General features: G+C 30.7%; 1 protein-coding gene across 1 annotated transcript; it reads right to left on the minus strand.

The window, feature by feature from the left end:
* Nucleotides 1–40: 40 nt before the first annotated feature.
* Nucleotides 41–27,730, minus strand: LOC128870573 (uncharacterized). Its single transcript, XM_054113225.1, has 3 exons — nt 27,418–27,730; nt 7,823–8,350; nt 41–54 (listed from the first exon to the last, which is right to left on the minus strand). The coding sequence occupies exons 1-3, from the start codon at nt 27,728–27,730 to the stop codon at nt 41–43; spliced, it is 855 nt and encodes a 284-aa protein (XP_053969200.1).
* Between the last annotated feature and the right edge of the window lie 84 nt (nt 27,731–27,814).

Raw genomic sequence — 27,814 nt, forward strand, 5'->3', positions numbered from 1 at the left:
TTCAATTATAACAATCACTTCGATTTGTTAAAGGAAAGGATCAGGACGTGTCAGCTAGAGGTAAATAAAATTATATATATTTATATTTTATATTCTATCTATATATATAAATGTGAAAATCTGTCCCTATGTTCGCTTATAACTCGAGAATGGCTGAACGGATTTATCTTATCTTGGTCTTGAATTATTCGTGGAGGTCTAGGGAAGGTCTAAAAGGTGAGAAAAATTCGAATAATTGCCGGGAAAATGGTCAAAACGTGGACCCGGGTAACCTTCGGATGTGTATATACAATATCGGTATCAAATGAAAGCTGTTGGTGAATGCTTTAGTTCAGAGTATTTTTCATGCCGTTCCGTGACTAGGGTCTCGAGATAGAGACCAAAACGTGGATCCTAGAATGTGTTTGTACAATATGAATATCAAATTGAAGCTGTTGGTGAATGCTTTAGTACAGAGTATTTTTCATGCCGCTCCGAGACTGGGGTCTCGAGATATAGGTCAAAACGTGGGCCCGGGTAACCTTCGGATGTGTATATACAATATGGGTATCAAATGGAAGCTGTTGGTGAAAGCTTTAGTACAGAGTAGTTTTCATGCGGCTCCGTGACTAGGGTCCCGAGATAGAGACCAACACGTGGACCCTAGAATGTGTTTGTACAATATGGATATCAATTGGAAGCTGTTGGTGAATGCTTTAGTACAGAGTATTTCTCATGCCGCTCCGTGAATGCGGGTCTCGAGATATCGGTCAAAACGTGGACCCGGGTAACCTTCGGATGTGTATATACAATATGGGTATCAAATGGAAGCTGTTGGTGAATGCTTTAGTTCAGAGTATTTTTCATGCCGCTCCGTGACTAGGGTCCCGAGATAGAGACCAACACGTGGACCCTAGAATGTGTTTGTACAATATGGATATCAATTGAAAGCTGTTGGTGAATGCTTTAGTACAGAGTATTTCTCATGCCGCTCCGTGACTGGGGTCTCGAGATATAGGTCAAAACGTGGGCCCGGGTAACCTTTGGTTGTGGATGTGCAATATGGGCATCAAATGAAAGCTGTCGATAAGTGCTTTAATGTGGGGAAATTTTCATACCTATTGATGACTAGGGTCTCGAAATATATGCCAAAACGTGGACCCGCCGTGTCTTTAAACCGAATTAAACCAAACTTACACACATTGTTAAGTAGGTATTGAAGATGGTTTCCGTATAGTTTGAATACCTATTGGTAGATAGGGTCTCGAGATATAGGTCAAAACGTGGACCCGGGTAACCTTCGGACGTATATGTACAATATGGGTAGCAAATGGAAGCAGTTGATGATTTCTATAGTATAGAGTATTTTTCATACCGTTCCGCGAGTAGGGCCTCGAGATAGAGACCAAAACGTGGAGCCTAGAATGTGTTTGTACAATATGGATATCAAATGGAAGCTGTTAGTGAATGCTTTAGTTCAGAGTATTTTCCATGCCGCTCCGTGACTAGGGCCACGAGATAGAGACCAACACGCGGACCCTAGAATGTGTTTGTACAATATGGATATCAATTGGAAGCTGTTGGTGAATGCTTTAGTTCAGAGTATTTTTCATGCCGCTCCGTGACTAGGGCCTCGAGATAGAGACCAACACTTGGACCCTAGAATGTGTTTGTACAATATGGATATCAATTGGAAGCTGTTGGTGAATGCTTTAGTACAGAGTAGTTTTCATGCCGCTCCGTGACTAGGGCCTCGAGATAGAGACCAACACGTGGACCTTAGAATGTGTTTGTACAATATGGATATCAAATGGAAGCTGTTAGTGGATGCTTTAGTTCAGAGTATTTTTCATGCCGCTCCGTGACTAGGGTCTCGAGATAGAGACCAAAACATGGAGCCTAGAATGTGTTTGTACAATATGGATATCAAATTGAAGCTGTTGGTGAATGCTTTAGTTCAGAGTATTTTTCATGCCGCTCCGTGACAGGGGTCTCGACATATAGGTCAAAACGTGGACCCGGGTAACCTTCGGATGTGTATATACAATATGGGTATCAAATGGAAGCTGTTGGTGAAAGCTTTAGTACAGAGTAGTTTTCATGCCGCTCCGTGTCTAGGGCCTCGAGATAGAGACCAACACGTGGACCCGGGTAACCTTCGGATGTGTATGTACAATATGGGTATCAAATGGAAGCTGTTGGTGAATGCTTTAGTGCAGTGTATTTTTCATGCCGCTCCGTGACTGGGGTCTTGAGATATAGGTCAAAACGTGGACCCGGGTAACCTTCGGATGTGTATGTACAATATGGGTATCAAATGGAAGCTGTTAGTGGATGCTTTAGTTCAGAGTATTTTTCATGCCGCTCCGTGACTAGGGTCTCGAGATAGAGACCAAAACGTGGATCCTAGAATGTGTTTGTACAATATGGATATCAATTGGAAGCTGTTGGTGAATGCTTTAGTGCAGTGTATTTTTCATGCCGCTCCGTGACTGGGGTCTTGAGATATAGGTCAAAACGTGGACCCGGGTAACCTTCGGATGTGTATGTACAATATGGGTATCAAATGGAAGCTGTTAGTGGATGCTTTAGTTCAGAGTATTTTTCATGCCGCTCCGTGACTAGGGTCTCGAGATAGAGACCAAAACATGGAGCCTAGAATGTGTTTGTACAATATGGATATCAAATTGAAGCTGTTGGTGAATGCTTTAGTTCAGAGTATTTTTCATGCCGCTCCGTGACAGGGGTCTCGACATATAGGTCAAAACGTGGACCCGGGTAACCTTCGGATGTGTATGTACAATATGGGTATCAAATGGAAGCTGTTGGTGAATGCTTTAGTGCAGTGTATTTTTCATGCCGCTCCGTGACTGGGGTCTTGAGATATAGGTCAAAACGTGGACCCGGGTAACCTTCGGATGTGTATGTACAATATCGGTATCAAATGAAAGCTGTTGGTGAATGCTTTAGTTCAGAGTATTTTTCATGCCGTTCCGTGACTAGGGTCTCGAGATAGAGACCAAAACGTGGATCCTAGAATGTGTTTGTACAATATGGATATCAATTGGAAGCTGTTGGTGAATGCTTTAGTGCAGTGTATTTTTCATGCCGCTCCGTGACTGGGGTCTTGAGATATAGGTCAAAACGTGGACCCGGGTAACCTTCGGATGTGTATGTACAATATGGGTATCAAATGGAAGCTGTTAGTGGATGCTTTAGTTCAGAGTATTTTTCATGCCGCTCCGTGACTAGGGTCTCGAGATAGAGACCAAAACATGGAGCCTAGAATGTGTTTGTACAATATGGATATCAAATTGAAGCTGTTGGTGAATGCTTTAGTTCAGAGTATTTTTCATGCCGCTCCGTGACAGGGGTCTCGACATATAGGTCAAAACGTGGACTCAGGTAACCTTCGGATGTGTATGTTCAATATGGGTATCAAATGGAAGCTGTTGGTGAATGCTTTAGTTCAGAGTATTTTTCATGCCGCTCCGCGACTAGGGTCTCGAGATAGAGACCAAAACGTGGTATTGAATAAATAAATAAATAGTATGAGAATAAAGAAATAAATAATATGAAAACCATATCTTTTCTGTTCTAAACCATATCTATTCTATTTTAGTGTGCCCAGCGAAGCGGGCCGGGTTTGCTAGTTAACAATAAATAACACCGAGTTGTTACATATTGCAATACACATTTTATATCGACATGCATATTAAGATATATACTGCAAAATAAATATTAACGAATATATACTGACACGCCTTTGTGCTTTTCATTTTTTATAAAATATATCATCGGAGCGACCGTGGAGGCCCCACATTTTTCAAACCGCCCATTGCGTCGCATTCCCTTGAGAACACTTGGCATTTGACAGTTCGGTTCTTTTAAATTTGATTTCCATAATTTTCCGTGCCCATAAAGCATTATAGCTCTGCAGCAACCTCCCGAGATTTCAGGCTGATCGGAGTAAAGAGAAGTGAGTTATAGGAATTTTACTAAAATGTTATGGTGATATCACTTATAGCCAAAGCAGCCGTGCACTAGGAGGTGTTTCGGTTCACTCGGCATTTGACAGTTTGGTTCTTTTACATTCGATTTCCATAATTTTCCGTGCCCAGAAAGCATTACAGTTCTGCAGCAACCTCCCGAAATTTCAGGCTGCTCGGAGTAACCGGAAACGAGTTATAGCAGTTTTACTAAAAAGTTATGGTGATATCACTTATAGCCAAAGCAGCCTTGGACTAGGAGGTTTTTCGGCTCACTCGGAATTTGACAGTTTGGTTGTTTTACATTCGATTTTCATAATTTTTCGTGCCTAGAAAGCACAATACCTTTGCAGCAACCTCCCAAATGTCACGCTGATCGGAGTAGAGAGAAGTGAGTTATAGGAATTTTACTAAAAAGTTTTGGTGATATCACTTATAGCCAAAGCAGCCTTGGACTAGGAGGTTTTTCGGTACACTCGGAATTAGACAGTTTGGTTGTTTTACATTCGATTTTCATAAGTTTTCGTGGCTAGAAAGCACAATATCTTTGCAGCAACCTCGCGGAATTTCGAGTTGATCGGAGTAAAGAGAAGTGAGTTATAGGTTAGGTTAGGTTAAATGGCTGCCCTAGCTAAAGGGCTCACTTGGACAAATGTTAGTAAATTCGTCCGTTGTGGTGCCATACATGGGAGAGGGGAAAGGAGATGGGAAGGAAGAAGGAGCCTTGGGATTAGATACGATGATGACCATACATTTTACGACGGCGCCGACGGGGGCTGATTTGCGTTCGTAGTTAGCCGTAACAAGCTACTAATGAACTTCACCAACTTTATGATATCTACACCGGCTATATCCGCAGGCGTAGCGAAAAAGTAAGAGCCCAGATATCTAAGTCTTTGCCAGACGAGAGCAGGGCAGCTGAGAAGAAGGTGTTGAGATGATTCCACCTCGTCCTCCAGACAGTTTCTGCAGAACGGACTTGAGGCAATCCCAAGTCTAACGGCGTGAACACCTAACGGACAGTGTCCGGTAAGGATGCCCACCAAATTTGAGAGCTGGGGTTTTGTTAGCCTTAGGAGTTCTCTTGAGCGTCCCCGATCTACCCGTGGCCAGAAGGATCTCGCGACCTTGCACGTTTGCGCAGTAGCCCAGCGCTCGCTGAGTTGACTCGAGGCCCATCTTTCCAGGAGCAGACCACAGCTTCTCAGGGCAGCAGTTTCCCTCTATGCCGCTGTGCCCGGGAACCCAAATGAGCCTGATGATGAAGTATTCGGATGCAATCGAGAGAGAAGCCAGACATTCTCCGACCAATCTCGAGCGCACAAACAGCGAGCCCAAGGCCCTAATTGCCGATTGGCTATCGGAGTAGATGTTTACTTCCTTAACGGTAATTACCGAATTGAGCAACCAGTCCACCGCTTCCTTAATTGCGGATACCTCCGCTTGGAAAACACTACAGTGGTCCGGGAGCCTAAATTTAAGTTTGATGGGAGGCTCCTTACAGAATACTCCCCCACCAACCCTTCCGTCCAACTTTGAGCCATCCGTGAACATGTTTGCCATGCCTTGCCGCCGAATGTTGCACCCCGCCCACTCATCCCTTGAGGGAATGTGGGTAGAAAAAGGTCCGCTCGGACCTAGCGTGGGTGTACAGTGGTCCAGCACCATAGGGATGAACTCAAAGTTTTTAAGAATGCTAGAGTGTCCGTAACTTAAGTCTAGCCTATGGCCCGAACACCTTAACCTGATTGCGGCGCGTGCAGCGGTAGTTTTTCCTACAATGTCCACGGGCGCCACATTCAACATAGCGTTAAGCGCTAGAGTAGGAGTGGTACGGAGAGCCCCACTGATTCCAATGAGGGCAGACCTTTGTACCTTCTCCAGCTTCTTAACTGATACCATCCTTTCTAGCGAGTTCCACCAGACAAGGACTCCGTATAGCAAGATTGGTTTTATAATCGTGTTATAAAGCCAAAAAGTGACTTTAGGCGAGAGGCCCCATCTTTTGCCGATAGCGCTCCTGCAACCATACAAGGCGACTGTTGTCTTTCTGATTCTCTCCTCAATGTTAGGCTTCCATGTAAGACCTCTGTCAAGGATGAGTCCCAGGTACTTCACCTTGTCAGAGAGCACCAACGGAGCGCCCGCTATTGAGGGGAGAAGCACTCTTGGTACTTTGTATTTCCTCGTAAATAAGACGAGCTCCGTCTTCAGAGGATTAATCGATAGGCCGCAATTAGCGGTCCAATTTATAACTAGATTCAGATACCCCTGCATCAGTTCCATCAGAGTATCTAGAAACTTGCCTCTGACAATAAGTGCCACGTCATCCGCGTAGGCAATCACCTTACAGCCCCTCCCCTCCAGCTCCTCCAGCAGACCGTTAAGTACGGCAATCCAGAGTAGTGGCGAGAGAACACCGCCTTGCGGAGTGCCTCTGTTCACTTGCCGGCGGAGAGAGGTGTCACCCCATTCTGCCACGACCGTTCTATCGGTAAGCATCGTGTGGATAAGCCTTATAAGTTCGGTTCCGACTCCTAGTTTACCTAGCGACCTGGTGATTGCCTCCGGGAGGACATTATTAAAAGCCCCCTCAATGTCGAGGAAGGCACCCACAGTGAACTCCTTCTGGTGGAGGGACACCTCGATGTCCTTAACAATTGTATGCAAAGCAGACTCTATCGATCTGCCTTTACAGTAAGCATGTTGAGCGCACGATAAACGCCCCCGAGGAATTTCACTCCTTATGTGCAGATCAATCAGCCTCTCCAGGGTTTTTAAGAGGAACGAGGAGAGACTGATTGGTCTGAAATCCTTAGGGGATACATGTGAAATCTTACCTGCCTTGGGTATGAAAGTTACTCTCACATCCCTCCAAGATCTGGGTATGTAGCCCCTATCTATGCAGCTTGCGTAGATAGGAAGAAGCCAATGACAAGATACCTCAGCAGATTTCTGCAGTTGAGCCGGTATAATGCCATCGGGCCCAGGTGACTTGAAGGGTTTGAAAGAGTCAATCGCCCAAGCCAGGCGTCGCTTATTCAGCCAGCGGTGGTGGGTGTGTGGAGTGCTATGCGTCCTATCCCAGCCGATATTAAGCGAGTCCGGATTTGTCGGAAAATGGGCGTCAAGGAGTAACCGTAGTGACTCCTCGCTGCTCATGGTCCAGCACCCCGAGCTGTCTTTCAGGTACCCCATAGGTGTGGAGTTCCTCGAGAGAATACGTCTGAATCTCGCGGACTCATGACAGCCCTCCACGCTTTCGCAGAATTTCCGCCATGAGTCTCGCTTCGCTTTCCTGATTTCGGACTTGTAAATACTTAGTCCTACTTTGTACAGTTCCCATCCCGAGGGAGACTTAAGTCTTCTGGCTCTATTAAAGAGTCGCCTACATGAAGCCCTGATTTCCGAGAGCTCGGTTGTCCACCAAGGCGGCTTTTCCTTTTTGGGGGGCGGTCTTAGTGGACAAGCGCTCTCGAGGGCTCTGTTGCACGCAGCGGTGAATGTCTCCACCAATACATCTATAAATTCTTCCGAGAGATCCGCGTTTTCTTGCGGTGCTTCCGGAAGGAAAACCTGCAGGTTTCTGCAGTATAGGTCCCAGTCCGTGCTCCTAAGGTTCCTGTAGGAGGATCTATTCGGTTTGGTTTCATTCAGAGAAAACTGGATGTATCTGTGATCCGAAAAGGAATGAGCGCAGAGCACCTTCCAATCAGATATTCGATACCTTAGTGTAGAAGAGGCTAAGGTGAGGTCAAGCACCTCTTCCCTGACCGCCGTAATGAAGGTTGGGTCCTTACCTCTATTGCAAATAACTAAGTCTTCGCTTATAATAAAATCAAAAAGTGACTCACCTCTTGAGTTGATATCCGAACTTCCCCAGCAAGTATGATGGGAATTTGCATCGGTTCCGATAATGACGTCGACTTTCCTCCGCCTCGCCTCAGCTAGGGCCTCCCTTAGCAGCAACGGAGGTGGCTCCACCTCGTCATCGTGCGCCATATAGGCTGAGATCAGCCAGAGTCTCCCGGTGGTGTTCTCCAGGCTTATAGAGACAATGTCCTCATTGCTGAAATGAGGCAAAATGAATGCATTTAGTTCTTTTCTGATGAGTATGCAGGATCTTGGTTTACCTGCACCACTGTGAGCCATCAGTAAATAGTTTTTCGTCCTGATTCCAGAGATGCCGCTACTGCTCAGCCACGGCTCCTGGATCAGGACTACGTCGACTCCACCTTGCTCAAGGTGGATTAGTAAGTTGGCGGAAGCTGCCTTAGAGTGCTGGAGATTTATTTGAAGAATCTTCATCTTCAATAATCTTCTCCAACATCCTGAGGTCAGCCTCCTCACTATCCGAGGCCAGAAGCCCCTCCTCCTCTGCCCTGTCGAACAGTTGCCCGATACTGAAGACTGACCCCGCTAAAGAGCGGGCGTCGTCAGCACTGCCCCCATCCGACATGACAGATTCCACATCCATCTCCACGGGAGCTTCCTCTACCGTGGGCCTATCAGTAGTATGTATATTCCGGAATACAAGACAATATCAAAAATGTTAAAATTTTAACATTTTTATCATTTTAACTCAAAAATTTAACATTTTTACCATTTAACTCATTTTTTTAACTTACAGTTACTCAAAATTTTAACATTTTTTAACATTTAACTCATTTTTTTAGCTTATATTATCTCAAAAAAAAAGTTAAAAATTTTGAATTGGGTCGATTTAGTCCACCCCTAAATTATAGTTACTCGTAGTTAATATTTTTAAGATATTAAAGATATCTATTTTTGATGTACTAGTAATCAATATTTAGGTTGGTACAGTTAAAATTTTGAGTTGGGTCGATTATTATTGATTGATAATTTTAAATATTTATTACAAAATATTTAAAGTAATCTATTCAAACAAAAATAAAAAAAAAAGTTAAAAATTTTGAGTTGGGTCGATTATTATTGATTGATAATTTTAAATATTTATTACAAAATATTTAAAGTAATCTATTCAAACAAAAATAAAAAAAAAAGTTAAAAATTTTGAGTTGGGTCGATTATTATTGATTGATAATTTTAAATATTTATTACAAAATATTTAAAGTAATCTATTCAAACAAAAATAAAAAAAAAAGTTAAAAATTTTGAGTTGGGTCGATTATTATTGATTGATAATTTTAAATATTTATTACAAAATATTTAAAGTAATCTATTCAAACAAAAATAAAAAAAAAAGTTAAAAATTTTGAGTTGGGTCGATTATTATTGATTGATAATTTTAAATATTTATTACAAAATATTTAAAGTAATCTATTCAAACAAAAATAAAAAAAAAAGTTAAAAATTTTGAGTTGGGTCGATTATTATTGATTGATAATTTTAAATATTTATTACAAAATATTTAAAGTAATCTATTCAAACAAAAATAAAAAAAAAAGTTAAAAATTTTGAGTTGGGTCGATTATTATTGATTGATAATTTTAAATATTTATTACAAAATATTTAAAGTAATCTATTCAAACAAAAATAAAAAAAAAAGTTAAAAATTTTGAGTTGGGTCGATTATTATTGATTGATAATTTTAAATATTTATTACAAAATATTTAAAGTAATCTATTCAAACAAAAATAAAAAAAAAAGTTAAAAATTTTGAGTTGGGTCGATTATTATTGATTGATAATTTTAAATATTTATTACAAAATATTTAAAGTAATCTATTCAAACAAAAATAAAAAAAAAAGTTAAAAATTTTGAGTTGGGTCGATTATTATTGATTGATAATTTTAAATATTTATTACAAAATATTTAAAGTAATCTATTCAAAAAAAAAAAAAAACAAAAAAGGATACATTTATTTTTTAAAGTACCTTTCAAAAAAAACGACGAACTCCTCAAAACAAGAGTCTTTGAGTCAGATTTGAACTTGCAACAAAATTATTGTTATAATTCCAACTGCTTAACCAACTCATCTAAACATCATATTCTAAAGTAATGCAATTACAGCTGAGTAGTATGCAAAGCAAGCAATGCTGATCTTATCAACATTGCTCACAATCTATAAATAGAATAAGCATAAGCACAAACCAAAAAAAAAATGAAATACTGTTGAATACGAGTCACAAACTGCAAGATAAGCATAATATTTGATAAGCTTTTATACATCAACACATGTTTCGACTCTGTCGAAACCGTTTGACTTTGTCAAACATGGTTACAAGTGCAGTATGTATTTAGCGTTAGAAGAGGGTGGACGCAAAATAATTGAAACTTCAAATTTGAACTCTTTGAAGTTCAAATTTATAAAATTTACCCAATATTGGTTCATAATTTAAATCTCTTATTAAATATGTTATTGGATTAGATGGATAAATTTTACTAATATAAAATATTTCTCGAGTCCAATTATTTTTATATTTGTTTTCAAATTGTTTTTTATGTGATTGAATTCTTACTTTTTCTCCAATTTTAAAAACTGGTTTTTCTAAATTGTTTCTATTAATTTTAAAACAATTATCAAAAATTAATTGTTCATTTTTTTCATTTACTTCACATGGTTTCATACCAATAGTTCTATGTACATCTTTGTAATTATATTCATATAATATTTTATCAATTACATCAATCCAATTAGTATTTTTCTGAATTTCAAATCGTATTTTTAGTTTTTCATTAATGGTTCTATTAAATCTTTCTACAATTGATGATTTCTTTTCACTAAATGTTTGATACATGTTAATATTGTATTTATCTAAAACTTCTTGGAAATGTTTATTTAAAAATTCTTTACCAGAATCTGTATGAAGTAATTTTGGTGCACAACCTGCTTTTTTAATAATATTTAAAAATGCTTCAGAAGTTGTTTTTCCATCTTTCTTTTTTAATGGTTCTATATAAGCAAATTTAGAAAATGTATCAATTACATTAAGCATATATTTGTATCCTCTATTAATTCTAACATTAACTGTTGTCATAATTAGTAAATCTGCTGCCCATAGTTCATTTATGCCTTTAGTAATAATTTTTCTTCTTTCAAAATTTTTTCTTACTGGTTTATGCAACTCTTTTGCTATTTTAAAATCATTATTTTTAGTATCAATAAATTCATCTTTATCCATTTCAAAAATATTTAAAATTTATTTTAATTAAATAACAATGATATCAGATAAAGTTTTAAAAGAATATATTAAAACACAAAAAGACTTAAAAAATAAACTTCAACAATTTAATTTAAACAAAGTAATAAAACAAGAAAAAATTAATGAAGATCTTCAAGCAATTATTCAACCATTAAATCAATCAGTTATTAATGTTCACAATTTAAATGATAGCTTTAAAAATTTAATAGTAGATTTAAATCAATCATATAAAAAAACAATAGATAGACATTCACAAAGTGAACATGTTTCAACGGAGTCGAAACCGTTTGACAATAATATGAATTTACAAACTAATGAATTTAACGAAAAGCAACTATCACCAATTAGAAAAACAAACAAACAAAAATTAGTTGAAAGTACACCAACAACTAGCACAGGTTCACGAAGCGAACAGTTGACTCCATCAACATCAAAAGACGCTCTTTTGCGTAGTGCAAATGAAACGTTATCTACACCAGTACAATTTATTTCCGAAAAAATTGGAAATATGGCAATGAAATATTTAAATTTAAATAATAGGACTATGAATAAGTTCGTGCGGTTTTTTTTCGAAATTTGAAACTTTATTGACGTAAAATGGTTACAAATTTAATATTCAAAATATTGTCCATCGCTTACTACTACTTTTTCCCATCTTTCTGGCAATTCACGGATTCCCTTTGTGAAAAATTCGGTCGGTTTTGCCGCAATCCACGAATCGATCCATTTTTTGACTTCATCGTAATTACGGAAGTGCTGGTCAGCCAGGCCATGTTGCATCGATCGGAAGAGATAGTAATCGGATGGCGCAAGGTCTGGACTATACGGCGGGTGGGGTAGGACATCCCATTTGAGCGTTTCTAAGTATGTTTTGACCACTTGTGCAACATGTGGCCGAGCATTGTCATGTTGCAAAATAACTTTGTCGTGTCTATCGGCGTATTGCGGCCGTTTTTCTCGCAGTGCTCGGCTCAAACGCATCAATTGTCGTCGGTAGACATCCCCCGTAATCGTTTCATTCGGTTTCAGTAGCTCATAATACACAACACCCAGCTGGTCCCACCAGATACACAGCACAACCTTCAGGCCATGAATATTCTGCGCCGACGTCGATGTTGAAGCATGGCCAGGGTATCCATACGTTGCCCGACGTTTTGGATTGTCGTAATGGACCCACTTTTCATCGCCAGTCACAATTCGATGCAAAAAACCCTTTCTTTTGTGCCGTTGAAGCAGTTGTTCGCATGCCATAAAACGGCGTTCAACGTCTCTTGGCTTCAATTCATACGGCACCCAATGGCCTACCTTTCGGATCATTCCCATGGCTTTTAAACGTTTGGAAATGGTTGATTGATCAACTCCCAAAGTTTTTGCAACCTCTTCTTGCGTTTGAGCCGGATCTTGATCGAGCAATTCCTCCAATTCGGTATCCATGAACTTTGGCGGCGCACCCTCGCGTTCTTCGTCTTCCAAGCCAAAATCACCACTTTTAAAGCGTGCAAACCACTTCTGGCACGTTCGCTCAGATAGAGCATGCTCACCATAAACTTCCACCAAGATACGATGACTTTCGGCTGCTTTTTTCTTCATATTAAAATAATGAAGAAGAATTCCCCGCAAAAACACATTATTTGGCACGAAATTCGACATTTTCAAGTGTGGTAAAAATATTGTTGTTTACGCTTCAAATAAAAAACTTATACTGACGTTTGTGCCTTACGACAGTAGCTCTCCAATGAATGTTTGGAAATGTGGATCGATGGAATAATAATCAAGTTACGCCATCTGTTGTAAAACCGTAACGAACTTATTCATAGTCCTATTAATTCTGATATGAAATTATGTGACAATATTTTTGGTCTAAGATCTGAAGATGGAAAAGATTTATGGATTGGTAATACTGAAGTAAAAATTAGTAATAATGATATTATTTTAAGTAATAAAACTTATAATGGAACAAAAGGGTTATGGGAATTAATAACTTTAAAAGAACCATCAACAGCTGTAACAAATAATGATTTACAAAATTATGAAGAAATTATATTATCAACATATGCTTACATGCAAAATAATGACAAAAGTTCTAAACGTATTAAATCTAGCGTTGGAAATAAATATATGAATTTTATTAGACCAATATTGATTAAAAATAAAATTATAAAAGAAAAAGTAGGATCTGGTTTAAATTCAAAAAATAATCTTTCAAAATCATTACAAAATTTTAAAATTAAAACTAGTTTACCTACTGAATATGTTCGTTTTGCGAATCGTTCACAATGTGAACGTGTTTATTGGAATGATATTAATGAATTAAAAGATAGATTAAATTTGTTAATAGGCGAGTATAATGCAGGAAATGATAGTCCAGAAATACATAATGAAATTATGAATATTATTGAGGAACTAAGAGAAGAAAATATGTTGACTCTGTCAACGGTTTCCGAAGGAAACGTATTAACTGTTTAATTAAATTACATATAAATTTAAATAAATTAAAAATTTTTTTTTTCTAATAAATGGGAATTGATAAGTTTGGACAAAAATCTTTTTCAGAAATAAATTCATCTAATGAATATTCTCTTAATAGAATAATATCATTAGAAAATGAAGTTGAAGAAATTCGTTCAAATAGTGATCAAATGAAAGATATTATTAGTAAATTAATGGAATTAAATCAACTACTTCAAAAAGAAGTTGAAAAACAAGAAAAAGATAATGTGGTAGCTTTTGGTGTTGTATATAAAGAAATAGAACAATTAGAAAATAATTTAAATCAAGATATTATTAACATAACTAAACAAGTAGATTTTATAGAAACAAATATTGAAAATTTTAAAAACAGTTTAGAAAAACAATTGGATAGTTATTCGGAAAAACAAATTTTAATTGATAATTATCTTAAAGATTTAGTTTTACAAAATAAAGACAATATTAATCAAAATAATATTACTAAACAAAATGATGAAACTAATAATAAGATTGATAAAAGTATTCAAGTAGATGAATATATAAAACAATTAAATATTGAAGAAAGTGAACCAGATATTCAAGAAAGTAAACTACAAATTGAAACAAATATAATTCAAAAATAATTTAAAAAATTCATACATATATAAATGATAAACAAAAATAATAAATCAAAATAAAAATTCAAATATTCAACATCGTTGAAATATGTTCACATCATATTTCATTTGAAATTAAAAAAAAAACTTAATCTAATATAATTAATAATTTAATGTATAGTAAAAAGGAGGGGGTTCGTTTTAGTTACCTACATTTCTTATTTTATAATGTCCCCAGGGTAATTTGTAAGTCTTATTTAACTTATCGTTATCATTATTATTCAACTTTTTATTGAAATAAAACTTATCATCATAGGGTGACAATCCTATTTTATTCTCTTCTGTAGTATATAGTTTATTATCATATGATCTAATATTATGAACAGTTTCATTTTTATTTTTTAAATTAATTAAACAATTCTTATAATCTTCAATTGTTAACTTTTTAATATTATTTTTCTTTATTCCTTTACAAACTTTTTTATCACAAACATCGGTCTTAAATGCATACATTTTACTTCTAAGTCCACAAAATTCTCTAATTGGTATTCCATTATATTCATCTTTAAATTTTCCTGGTACTTTTTTATTAATATTAGATTTTAAATCTTCAATTGGAAAATTATCTATATAATCACTGGTATCATAATTATCTAGATCATCTTTCATTTCAGAATAAATATCAAAATCATCATCAATATGTTTACCTTCAAAATAAAGAATAAATGAATCAGTATCTGTTCCTAATAATTTCATTCTATTACCATATTTAGTTTTAAGTTGTACATACATTTTAAACATTAATAATTTTGATAAATCTAAAATATTTTGACCTCCAAAGATAGGTTTATTTAATTTAATATTAGAATTTTTACCAAACACTACACACATATTATGATCTATTATTTTTCTTGATTGATATGTATTTCTACTTATTAGTTTTCTCATAATTTTTTCAGTTTTAACTATTCTAACATTAAGTCTATTTCTAACATTTTCCATTTGTTTACCATATACACTATTATTCATAAGTTTGAAAAAATCTTTTTCAAAATCGTTTTTAGCTTCTTTTCTAAGTGTTGTATTTTTTTCAATATAATTTTTTAACCATGCTTCTTGTCTACATTTAATACCTCTATGAATTTTAGTTAAAATTACACCATTATTTAAATATTCTTTTAATAATCTTATATCAATTATATAATTTTTCTTTGGTAACAACGTACACATTAATTTTTTAATTTTATCATTTGGTTTACTACCAATCCCTTTATTAATTAAGTCTGTTTGATTTGGTGATAAATCTTCAAATTGTGGAACATAATGATGAGGTGCTGGAGCATAATCATTATAAAAGTTGTGTAATTCCGGAGGAATACTTATATCAACTTCTAATGTATATCCAATATTATTATCATCAAAATCTTTATTTAAAATATTATCAACATTACAAAAATATTTAATTTCATCTTCATTTAACCATTCATGATTACCAACACTTAATTTTTGTGACATGGCCCATCCATATAAATTATTTGCATCTAAATATAAAATATAACTTGTTAATTTTTTAGAATCGTATATACCTTTAAGAGAAGCTTCCTCTTTACTTAATTTATAAACTTGTTCTACAATATCAGCATGTTCCTTTCGGTAACCGTTGACATGGTCAATATGTTCACTCTGTGAACCGTTTCCTTCGGAAATGTAATAATAACAATTATTAGCTTTAGCATAGTTATGTGCAATTTGTGATATTCCACCTCTAGTTCCACTTTCATAAAATTCATACATATCTTGATCTGTTAATAATTCTAATTTTTGTTTGGTTAATTTTAAAGCAGATGAATTACTTAAATGTGGTGAACTTATATAATGTATAGGATCTAAATTATAATTTTTAAAACATTCTTTTCTAAAATTATCAAATACATCACTTAAAAGTATAACATCTAATTTCAAATACCAGTTATGATAGTCTCTAAATGTTTTACAATTAAAATGTTTCCAAAATTTATTTGCAAATTTATAATCGTTAATATTAATATTTCCATTTAATGATGAATGAAAATCTTCAAGATTTGGAAATTCTGTTATACTTAATTTTTTATAATCATCAATAAATTCATATGGATATACACCTTTTCTAAGTAAATAACATTTATTTTTTAATGATAGATTTTTAAAAATATTATTAAAGTTTTCTAAATGATCAAAATTAATAGGTTTTATATTTTTAGTATTACAAACTGAACAAATACTACAAGCATATATTTTATTCTCAGTATTTTTACCAACTTTATAAGATACATAATCTATATTTCTTATTTTCTTACATGTTACACAATATATATCATTAACATCTAATAAATTTTTAACAGCTTTATCTAATGAAGTATTTATAAATTCCATTGAATCTATAAATCTTAATTCTATTTTTTCGACAACTGTATATAATTCTAAATCTGTTGAATTACAATTACGACAAGTGTTTCTTGTCTTTAAATTATATTGATATTTACATTTTTCATTTTTACATTTTAAATATTTAGTTTCACCTACAATAACTGGTTTTTTAATTTGTTTAAATTTTTCAGTGCTCGTTGCTAGAACACTAGTTTCAGTTTCAGGATGAAATTCATCTAAATATTTTAGAAATAATTTTGAATCATAACCTTTTAAATTATGAATAATAATTGGTAAAAATTTTGGCATCTTTAACTTTAGATTACATTTATTACATAAAGCCATTCTATATTTACCAGTTGTATGGTCATGATCCCAACATTTTTTATTTTCTTCAGAAAATGGAATATCACAAATTTCACAATTGTTAGTATTATCAAACTTTAATATCGATTCTTTATCCTGAATTATATTATTCAATTTTCTTACTTCATAATAATCTTTAGCATATTTTATTAAATTATCTAAGAATGATTTCAATAGCACTTTTCTATTAGAAGTATTCTTTGAAATATATTGTTTGTTATAAGTGTTATAAATACCATAACTATTTGGAATGTGTTCATGAAGTAATATTGTATTTTTACATTTGCCAGATTTTTTTTTATTAATTTTTTCCAAAGTACATTCAAAATCAGCATATAAAGTATATGGATGAAATAATTCTGCACCATTAGATTTATATTTTAAAATATTTTCACCCTCTTTAGGTAACTTTATATTTTGTATTATATTATTATCATCTTTTAATAAATAACATGTTTTTATATGTTCTTCTAATTCATCAGATTTTTCAAAATGTTTAAAACATTTATTACAAATATGTAGATGTTCATGCTGATGATGAATTTTACCACTTAAAAATCCAGATAAATTTTTAAGTGGTACAAAGTGAGATTTGTATGTTTCTTCTGTAATATTTTCTTCTATATATATAATATTAACATGTTTTTTTGGCAAACCATTAACGAAATTACGAAAAGAGTTACTTTTATACATTAATTGAATTTGGTAATATTCATCATCATTTTTTTCTGAATCATAATGATAAAAATTCATGGTAATATTAAAATAATCTTCTAATTTTTTAACATTTTCTTCATTAATTATAAATGGAAATTCTAAATTTAGATTTTTAAATGTATCATCATTTTCTAAATCTTCAAGATATTTTTTATATTTTGTTGGTCTTTCTGGATGAATTTTTAACACATCTTGATAAATAGAATATAAGATACAATATAAAATACATTTATTATCAGTATTTTTAATATTAACACAATTTCTATTAGTAAATGGAATATATGATCCAGCAAGAACTTGAGACTTATCTCTACTAATATGTGTTTTTACTATTCTAACAAAGCTAGTTGTAGATCCTTTTGTACATTTTTCTGAGAATTTATTATTTATTTCCTCTATCATTAAATAAAATTCTTTTGTATAGTTTAATCTATTAACATAATGTATTTCTGATCTATACCAATATTCATAACTTTCTTTAATTTTATTAGTTTTTTTATCAATAATCACAATATTTACCGCTGTTGCTAAAGACACTTTAAAATTACTATATTTTTTAAAACCTTTGAAAAAATATTTGAAACAATCTCTTTTGATTAATTCCAAGTGTCTTTGAATATTATATTCTTCATTATTTGTAAACTCTAAATCAGCAACCATATTGTTAAAACATGAACCATTTAATTGTTTTTCTTGAATATCAATAATATCAAAATCATAATCATCAAAATTTTGAAATATATTTTGAATAACATCATTATTATGCTTTTCTATTAAAACATTTATTATGTTTAATAAACTATTTTTATTTTTATTATACCAATATTTTGGCAATTGAAAAATATGTTTATTTGCTCTAATATATTTTTTTAAATTTTTTAAATTTTTAGATTTCAATTCTTTAATATTAAATGAATTCATTTTTATTTATTTGATATTTTTACTTAATTTTTCCTTATTTATATAGAAAATTTTTTTTTAAATATTTTGAATTATCGCCAATAAATAATATTTAAATATTAATTACTTCATAATAAATTGTTAATTATTTTCTTTATTATTAATATATTTAATATGAAATTGAGAATTACAATGACGTTTTTTATGTGATACTGTATACCACATTCCACATTCACACTTTAATCTTTCAAATCTTGATGGTAATGAGTTATAATATGCAATTTTTTGATTGTAACAGTTTTTACAATATCTCTTATTCGAAATAAAAATAGAAATAGTTTTTTCTTCTAAACATGAAAAACATATTTTTTTACCATCTATAATAGACAAACATATTTTTTCACCATTTATTATTTTATGATATAATCTTTGTTTTGGTACGTTAACTTTATGAACAGTTTCTTTCGGAAAAATAGTTTCTTCCTCTGTCACATTCAATTTAGCGAATTGATTGTTTAAGACTTCAACCATCTTAATTTTTATATTTATATCTCAAAAATTTTTTAAAATTAATTTACATTTCTAATATTTAATCTTATACTAATTTTTTCTTTTCTAAAATCAATTAAATTATTATCCTGATCAACAATATAAATAGTTATATTTCTAATAGTATTTGTATTTACTGGATAGTATATTAAATTTTTAGGTATTTCATTTATTTTTTCACCAGGTTTATCATTAATAAAAAATTCATGAATAATATTTGTTTGTTTATTATTTTCATAACTACCTCCTACAATATTACATTTTATTCTAATAGAATTAACATTCATAATATTTACTGGTAAATCAGATGATACTAATGTATTAGGTTGAATAATTTGTTCACTAAATCCTAGTAATGAAGCTATGGAATTTTTTTGTGTAAAATCAATAATATAATTACTTTTAATTTCAACTTTTAATGTTGTCATATTTGGTTTAATAGTAATACCCTTTATTTTCTCTTTTATAAAATTGTTTATATCATTTATTTCATATGAACCAGTTGGAAATGTAATTTTTTTGTTAACACTGTTAATTGTATGTAAATTATCTTGTGAATCATTTCCTTCGAAAATATGTTCACTTTGTGAACCAATGACAGAGTCAACATAATGTAAAATATTATTTTTTAATTTTTCAGATATGTTCGGTATAGAATTATAAGTAGAAAAATTAAGCAAACACATTTCAAAATCATGTTTAACTTCATTTGACTCTGTTGAAATATGTTTATTATCTAAAATTATTGGTTCATCAAAATTACATGAAATTATTGAAGTATTTCCATCTAATGATATAGTCGGCATTATTTAATTAAGTAAAAATTTTAAACATAGATGACCACAAATTATTTCATTTATTTCTTGATCAATATTATTATTAAAAATTACAGTATTTTCATTAGTTTTGAAATATTTTTCTATTAATATTGGTAATTTATTTATAGCAAAGGAATCATAGTAAAAAATATGATTATTATATTTTTTATATGCTACCCAGTGTGTACCATTACCATCATTATTATCTAAATTTATTATTCCACATTCTTTATCTTTTATCTTTTCTGGTAATCTATCTTTCATGAATACACCCCTAAAATTTGCTATATTAAATTTTCTAGCATATTTTTTTAAATCATAATTACTTAATGGTTTAATTGGAATTAATTCAAAATCAAATTTTTTTTAAGTAACATACCATTACCAGATTTTTTAAGTAACATACCATTACCAGATTTTATATTTTTTTCTTCTAATGCTTTATTATGACGTATTTTTTCTTCTAATAATTTATCGTTAGTTTTTTTATCATTATATGCTCTATATAATGTTGTTCCTGCAGTAACTGCAGCTCCTATTGCTGGAATAAATGGTAATAGTGCTGGTAAAAATCCACCAATTTTTTCATTATTAAAACTTTGTAACTGGGACATAGATAATTTTAATATAAAAATTTTAAAAGTAGTTTTATTATTATCTAAATGTTTTTTTATAGAATTAATTTGTTTTCTAGTTAATGGTAAATATGTTTCATTCATTACACTTTCTTTAGTTCTTTGTAATTGAATTGGTTCTAATTTTATAGTAATATCTGTTTTATTTTTCATAGCATCATAAACTTGTTTTTGTTGATCTTCATTTAGAGATATTGGATATTTAATGTATCGTCCACATTTTGGAATAAAATAAATTTTATCTTTATTCTCATTTTTATTATATTCACTTTGTGAACCGTTAACATTTATCAATTCTTCAGTTGATGAATTGTGAGTTGTTAAACCCATACCCATTTTTCTTTTAAATTTCATAGCATTAGTAGTTAAATATGCATTTACTTTTTCTGATAAACTAGCATCTTTTGCTGAAACTCTTGACCATGCTTTATCTTCTAAAATTTTATCAGCTTCATGTCTTTTCTTTATATCGTTACTTTTAGAATATGCAATATCATGTTCTTTAGCTGCTTCATCTAATTTATTAATTGGATGTATATCTTTTTCAAGTTTTAATTCAAGATTAGTACCAGGTCCTAAATAATTATATCCTGGAGAATGTAATTCAAATGGAAGATTATTTATAAGATTATTTATAATACCACTACCATAATATCGCACCATTTATTATAATAGAAAATGTGATGTATTTATTTATTTATTTGGATAATTATTAATCATGAACTGAAGGTAAACTTGAAATATCATCATCAACTTTTTTATTAATATTAGACAATTCGTTTTTATTTTTCTTATTTATTTTAGTTACATTCTTTAAAAGTTCCTCTGTTAAACTATTTGATTTAGTCTGTCGAGAATTGTATTCATTTGTCGAGAATTGTCGAGAATTGTCTTCTTTTGTCGAGAATTGTCGAGAATTGTCTTCATTTTTAGTGTTTTTGCCAATAATTTCAATACCAAGTAATTTAAGTCCATTATTAAGAGAATCGCGTGAAATATGATTTTGTTCGCAAAATTTTACTTTAGTTAATTTTAAAGTACTAGCTTGTTCTAAATAATTAATAGCTAAATTTCTTTCTCTAATTTGTTTAAGTTCTTTAGCATTTTTTGGAATATGAATATTTTTTGAATTTCTAAAACTTTTTGTTTTCCCTTGTAGTGATACAAGTGGTGAAACAGTTCTAGTAGAAGGGCTTGGACGATTGTATAAATTAGTTATATTCTTATACATTTTATTAATTTTAATTTATTTATAAAAAAATTTTTTAAAATAATTATATTTTTCTTAGTGTTTCAATATAAAAAAATATTAAAAATTTTTATTATAATAAATGTCGAATATACATACAATTGAAGAATTTAAAACAAATACTGATGTGCCTATCTTGAAATTAAGAGGATCTAGTATAAAACTATTAAATAAAGAAGAAATAGAAAAAGAGGTTAAACAAACACAAGAATTTATTAGGCAACATAAATCTCAGTTTAATAATAGAAGTGGTTTTGTTCAATGTTTAAATGATGCACTTAAAAATAATGATCATGTATGGCATGAATATGCTGTTTGTATTATGAAAAGTGTTAAAAATATTAAAGATTATAATATTGAATTACATTCAGAATCAAATAAAATATTAGTAAATGAATTATTAAATGAGAAAGCTATATTAGAATTTAGTTTAATGAGTTATGAAGAAATTATTGGCAAATTAAATGATGATATGTATGAGTTACAAGTAAATTATGATATTCTTGAATCAGAACATAATAACCTTATAAATAGCATTGAAAATAAAAACGCTGCATTAGCTGAAAAATATAAGAACAATTTTATTAAAAGACAAAAAGCTATTGAAGAATCTAAAACAATGAAGATTGGACTAGTAAATAAAAAAATTACAACACAAAAACTCAATGATTTATTGAAAAGTGTAAGTAAAATGAAATAAAAAAAAATTGTTAATAAATGAATACTTGTGTTAATATTATTCCATATCAAAATGATTGTATATCACAGTTATACATAATTGATGCTAATAATAAATATAATGGAGGATGTAGATGTGTCATAATGGATCCGTCTTTATTAAAATTAATTTCTATTGTAATTTTTATTGTAATTGCAATTCTTATATTTTATGCAATATATTTAGATATACAAAAAAAGGTAATTGAAAATGAATGTAAAAAGATTAACAAAAAAAAAAAATATTAAAAATATTTAGGATTTTTTCTATTGCATTAAATGAATAATTGTAAAAACAATTTTGATAAAAATAATCAATTATCAAAAATAGATTTTATTATTTCAAATGGAATAGATAAAATAATGCAAAATGAATACATTTCAATGGTACTAATTATTATTCTATTAATAATGTTTTTTTATAATTTGATAAGACAATTAAATGCAAGACTACAATTATTTTAAACATTGGTTTCGACCTAGTCAAAACATATTAGTAAATTTTTAATAATATTTTTTAGTTAAATAAATGAAAGAAGAAAAAGGTATCGAATCTTATGACTTTTATGAACATTTGCCATCTAATTCTACACTATTAAATGAATATGGAAGACCAATAGAAATAAATATTAATAATCAAGACATTAAAACGTTACCATCAAAAAGTTTACTTAATATTAGAGGTCAAATTATTGCTAAAGATAAAGATGGTAAAATATTAGATAAACTTAATCCTGATAAAATAAATTTTGTGAATAATGGTATAATAAATCTGTTTAGTAAAATTACATATTTTATTAATTCAGTTGAAATTGATAAAATTGAAAATCCTGGAATAACAACAACAATTAAAGGCTTAGCATCATTTTCTAATGATTTATCATTAAATAATGCTGGTTGGCAAATTGTAAATAAAGGTAATGTTTTTAATAAGAAAGGTTATTTTTCTGTTAGCATTCCATTGTGTATATTAATTGGGTTTTTTGATGATTACAAAAATTTCATTTTTAGAATTAATCAAAAATTAGAATTAATAAGATCAAATGATGATACAAATTGTTTAATTATTGATAGTAGTTTAAGTGATCATACTTTTTCTATTGATATTAATCAAATTATATGGAGAATGCCTCATGTTAAATTTTCAGTTGAAGTTGATCATGAAATTAATAAAAAAATTTCAAATAATACAAACTTTCAAATGTATTTTAGAAATTGGAGATACTATTGTACTACTGCAATTCCAGCTGTAAAGACTTATACCTGGAATATAACATCATCTAGTGCTAAACCTAGATATTTTCTTATTGCATTTCAAACATTAAGAAATCAGAATAATTATAAAGACAATAGTAAATTTGACCATTGTAATTTAGAAAATGTTGTAGTTAAATTAAATACAAATAGATATCCAAACTATGATATGCAACTATCTATTAATCAAAATAAATTTGATACATTATATAATATGTTTCTAGATTTTAAAAATTCATATTATGGTTCTAGTATAAATAATTTACCAATAGTTAATTATGATACATTTTTAAAAGAATATCCAATAATATGCATTGATACATCTAAACAGAATGAGGTAATTAAAGAGGCTGCTATTGATATTAAAATTGAATTTAAATGGACAGAAGATTTTCCATCAAATACAGTCGTTCACTGTTTAATTATTAGTGATGATAGTTATTCATATAATCCACTAACAAATCAAGTGATGCATGTTTGACTTGTTTTTTTAAATTTTTATAAAATTAAAATTAACTAAAAATTAATTGAAATAAATATGTAATTAATTATATTAATAGATTAAAAAAATTTATCTAAAATTCTAAATTATGGATGGTCATTTAAAAGTTACTAAATTAGATAATAAAATTAAATTAACTATTCAAAATTTTGATACTCATAAACCAATAAAAAGATTAAATGAAATATTTCCGAATATTATTAGAGCAATTATTTGTGGACCAAGTAATTGCGGAAAAACAAATGTATTATTAAATATATTATCAAAGATTTATTATTCTGATATAATAATTTGTTCAAAAACTTGCTATCAAGAAAAATATAAATTTTTGGAAGATATGATAATTCAATTCAATAAATTGTGTGTTAAAAATGATTTGGAATCTAAAGATATAAAATGTTTATCAATTCAATCTCTACCAACACCTGAAAATATTAAACAATATTCTGTAATAATATTTGATGATATCTCTACAGAACAACAAGATAATATTGCCAATTATTTTGCTTATGGTAGACACAATAACATTTCTTGTTTTTATTTATGTCAAACATATTCAAAAATTCCTAAACAATTGATAAGAGATAATGCAAACTATATAATTTTATTTAAACAAGACAAGACTAATCTGAAACACATATTTAATGACCATTGTAATGATATTGATTATGATATTTTAAAAAATATGTGTATTCAATGTTGGAAAGAACAGTTTGGATTTTTAGTAATAGACAAAGAACAAGAAAAAAATGATGGTAGATATAAAAAAATGTTTGAATTTTTCTTTACAATATAAAAAATGTTTGAATTTTTGTTTAAATAAGATTTTTATTTTTTATTATTTCCATTTATTTTGGAAATCTTTATATTTTTCATTTTTTTCATCAAAAACTATATCTAATATTTTTCTATATTTATATAATCCATCAATGGTGGGCAGCAGATTTACTAATTATGACAACAGTTAATGTTAGAATTAATAGAGGATACAAATATATGCTTAATGTAATTGATACATTTTCTAAATTTGCTTATATAGAACCATTAAAAAAGAAAGATGGAAAAACAACTTCTGAAGCATTTTTAAATATTATTAAAAAAGCAGGTTGTGCACCAAAATTACTTCATACAGATTCTGGTAAAGAATTTTTAAATAAACATTTCCAAGAAGTTTTAGATAAATACAATATTAACATGTATCAAACATTTAGTGAAAAGAAATCATCAATTGTAGAAAGATTTAATAGAACCATTAATGAAAAACTAAAAATACGATTTGAAATTCAGAAAAATACTAATTGGATTGATGTAATTGATAAAATATTATATGAATATAATTACAAAGATGTACATAGAACTATTGGTATGAAACCATGTGAAGTAAATGAAAAAAATGAACAATTAATTTTTGATAATTGTTTTAAAATTAATAGAAACAATTTAGAAAAACCAGTTTTTAAAATTGGAGAAAAAGTAAGAATTCAATCACATAAAAAACAATTTGAAAACAAATATAAAAATAATTGGACTCGAGAAATATTTTATATTAGTAAAATTTATCCATCTAATCCAATAACATATTTAATAAGAGATTTAAATTATGAACCAATATTGGGTAAATTTTATAAATTTGAACTTCAAAGAGTTCAAATTTGAAGTTTCAATTATTTTGCGTCCACCCTCTTCTAACGCTAAATACATACTGCACTTGTAACCATGTTTGACAAAGTCAAACGGTTTCGACAGAGTCGAAACATGTGTTGATGTATAAAAGCTTATCAAATATTATGCTTATCTTGCAGTTTGTGACTCGTATTCAACAGTTTTGTAATAAATATTTAAAATTATCAATCAATAATAATCGACCCAACTCAAAATTTTTAACTTTTTTTTTTATTTTTGTTTGAATAGATTACTTTAAATATTTTGTAATAAATATTTAAAATTATCAATCAATAATAATCGACCCAACTCAAAATTTTTAACTTTTTTTTTTATTTTTGTTTGAATAGATTACTTTAAATATTTTGTAATAAATATTTAAAATTATCAATCAATAATAATCGACCCAACTCAAAATTTTTAACTTTTTTTTTTATTTTTGTTTGAATAGATTACTTTAAATATTTTGTAATAAATATTTAAAATTATCAATCAATAATAATCGACCCAACTCAAAATTTTTAACTTTTTTTTTTATTTTTGTTTGAATAGATTACTTTAAATATTTTGTAATAAATATTTAAAATTATCAATCAATAATAATCGACCCAACTCAAAATTTTTAACTTTTTTTTTTATTTTTGTTTGAATAGATTACTTTAAATATTTTGTAATAAATATTTAAAATTATCAATCAATAATAATCGACCCAACTCAAAATTTTAACTGTACCAACCTAAATATTGATTACTAGTACATCAAAAATAGATATCTTTAATATCTTAAAAATATTAACTACGAGTAACTATAATTTAGGGGTGGACTAAATCGACCCAATTCAAAATTTTTAACTTTTTTTTTGAGATAATATAAGCTAAAAAAATGAGTTAAATGTTAAAAAATGTTAAAATTTTGAGTAACTGTAAGTTAAAAAAATGAGTTAAATGGTAAAAATGTTAAATTTTTGAGTTAAAATGATAAAAATGTTAAAATTTTAACATTTTTGATATTGTCTTGTATTCCGGAATATACATACATCCCCTCCCAGCATTACCGGAGTTGCAGAGACATCACCCCTGGAATGGGTCTGGTAAACCTTCATGGCTACCTTCTCGAAACCATAGGTGATGATCCCTTTAGTTTCAGCAAGAGGTCCGAGGGACTCTGCATTTAGCAGAATCAGCGCTTGCCGAAAATGTCCTTCGGACTTCTCCACCTTGACTACCTTCCAGTTATGCGTGGGAAGTTTCGGGTTACAGTAACGGAGGATTTCCTCCATATCCTCTGGAGCAGAGGGCTCTGAGGGAAGCCAGACCCGGGCGCGCGGACGAAGAGGTAGGTCCTTTTTGTCCACAGCTTCCAGCTTGGCTCCCTTCCAGACCTCCCCCACCAGAGCTACTGCCGCCCTGTACATAGTAGCCGATCGCTCATCGGCACACACTATTCGCTTAAAGGTGCCGTGGTGCCACCCGGTACTCTCACAGCACGGTGGAGGTCCAGGGTTTTCCCTTACCACCTTCATAAATACCGCAGAGATGGCCGATGCCACTATTTTCCACTCGTCCCTGGAAATGGCGCCATCTTCCCTGCTATTGTCGACCACCCCCAGAGTGATGGATCCCGCCTGCTTAGCGACTTCGCTAAAAGATTTCGGCGGACCGCCACCAGTCCTCGGTTTCTTCGGCCGGAGAATTTCCTCCTCTTGAGAGCGTTGCCGCTTCACTGCCGATTCTACTGGCGGTGCTACCGCACCCACCCTTTCCACTCGGCCTTTCTCTGCCCCACTAAGTACCATCCTGGCCCACTCAAGCGTCCTTAAATACTTCTCAGGTACCTGCGAAGCATTTTGGCCGCCGTAGCGTTCCAGGATTTTAGCGGC

The sequence above is a fragment of the Anastrepha ludens genome, chromosome Y, assembly GCF_028408465.1.
Source record: "Anastrepha ludens isolate Willacy chromosome Y, idAnaLude1.1, whole genome shotgun sequence".
Lineage (NCBI taxonomy): Eukaryota > Metazoa > Arthropoda > Insecta > Diptera > Tephritidae > Anastrepha > Anastrepha ludens.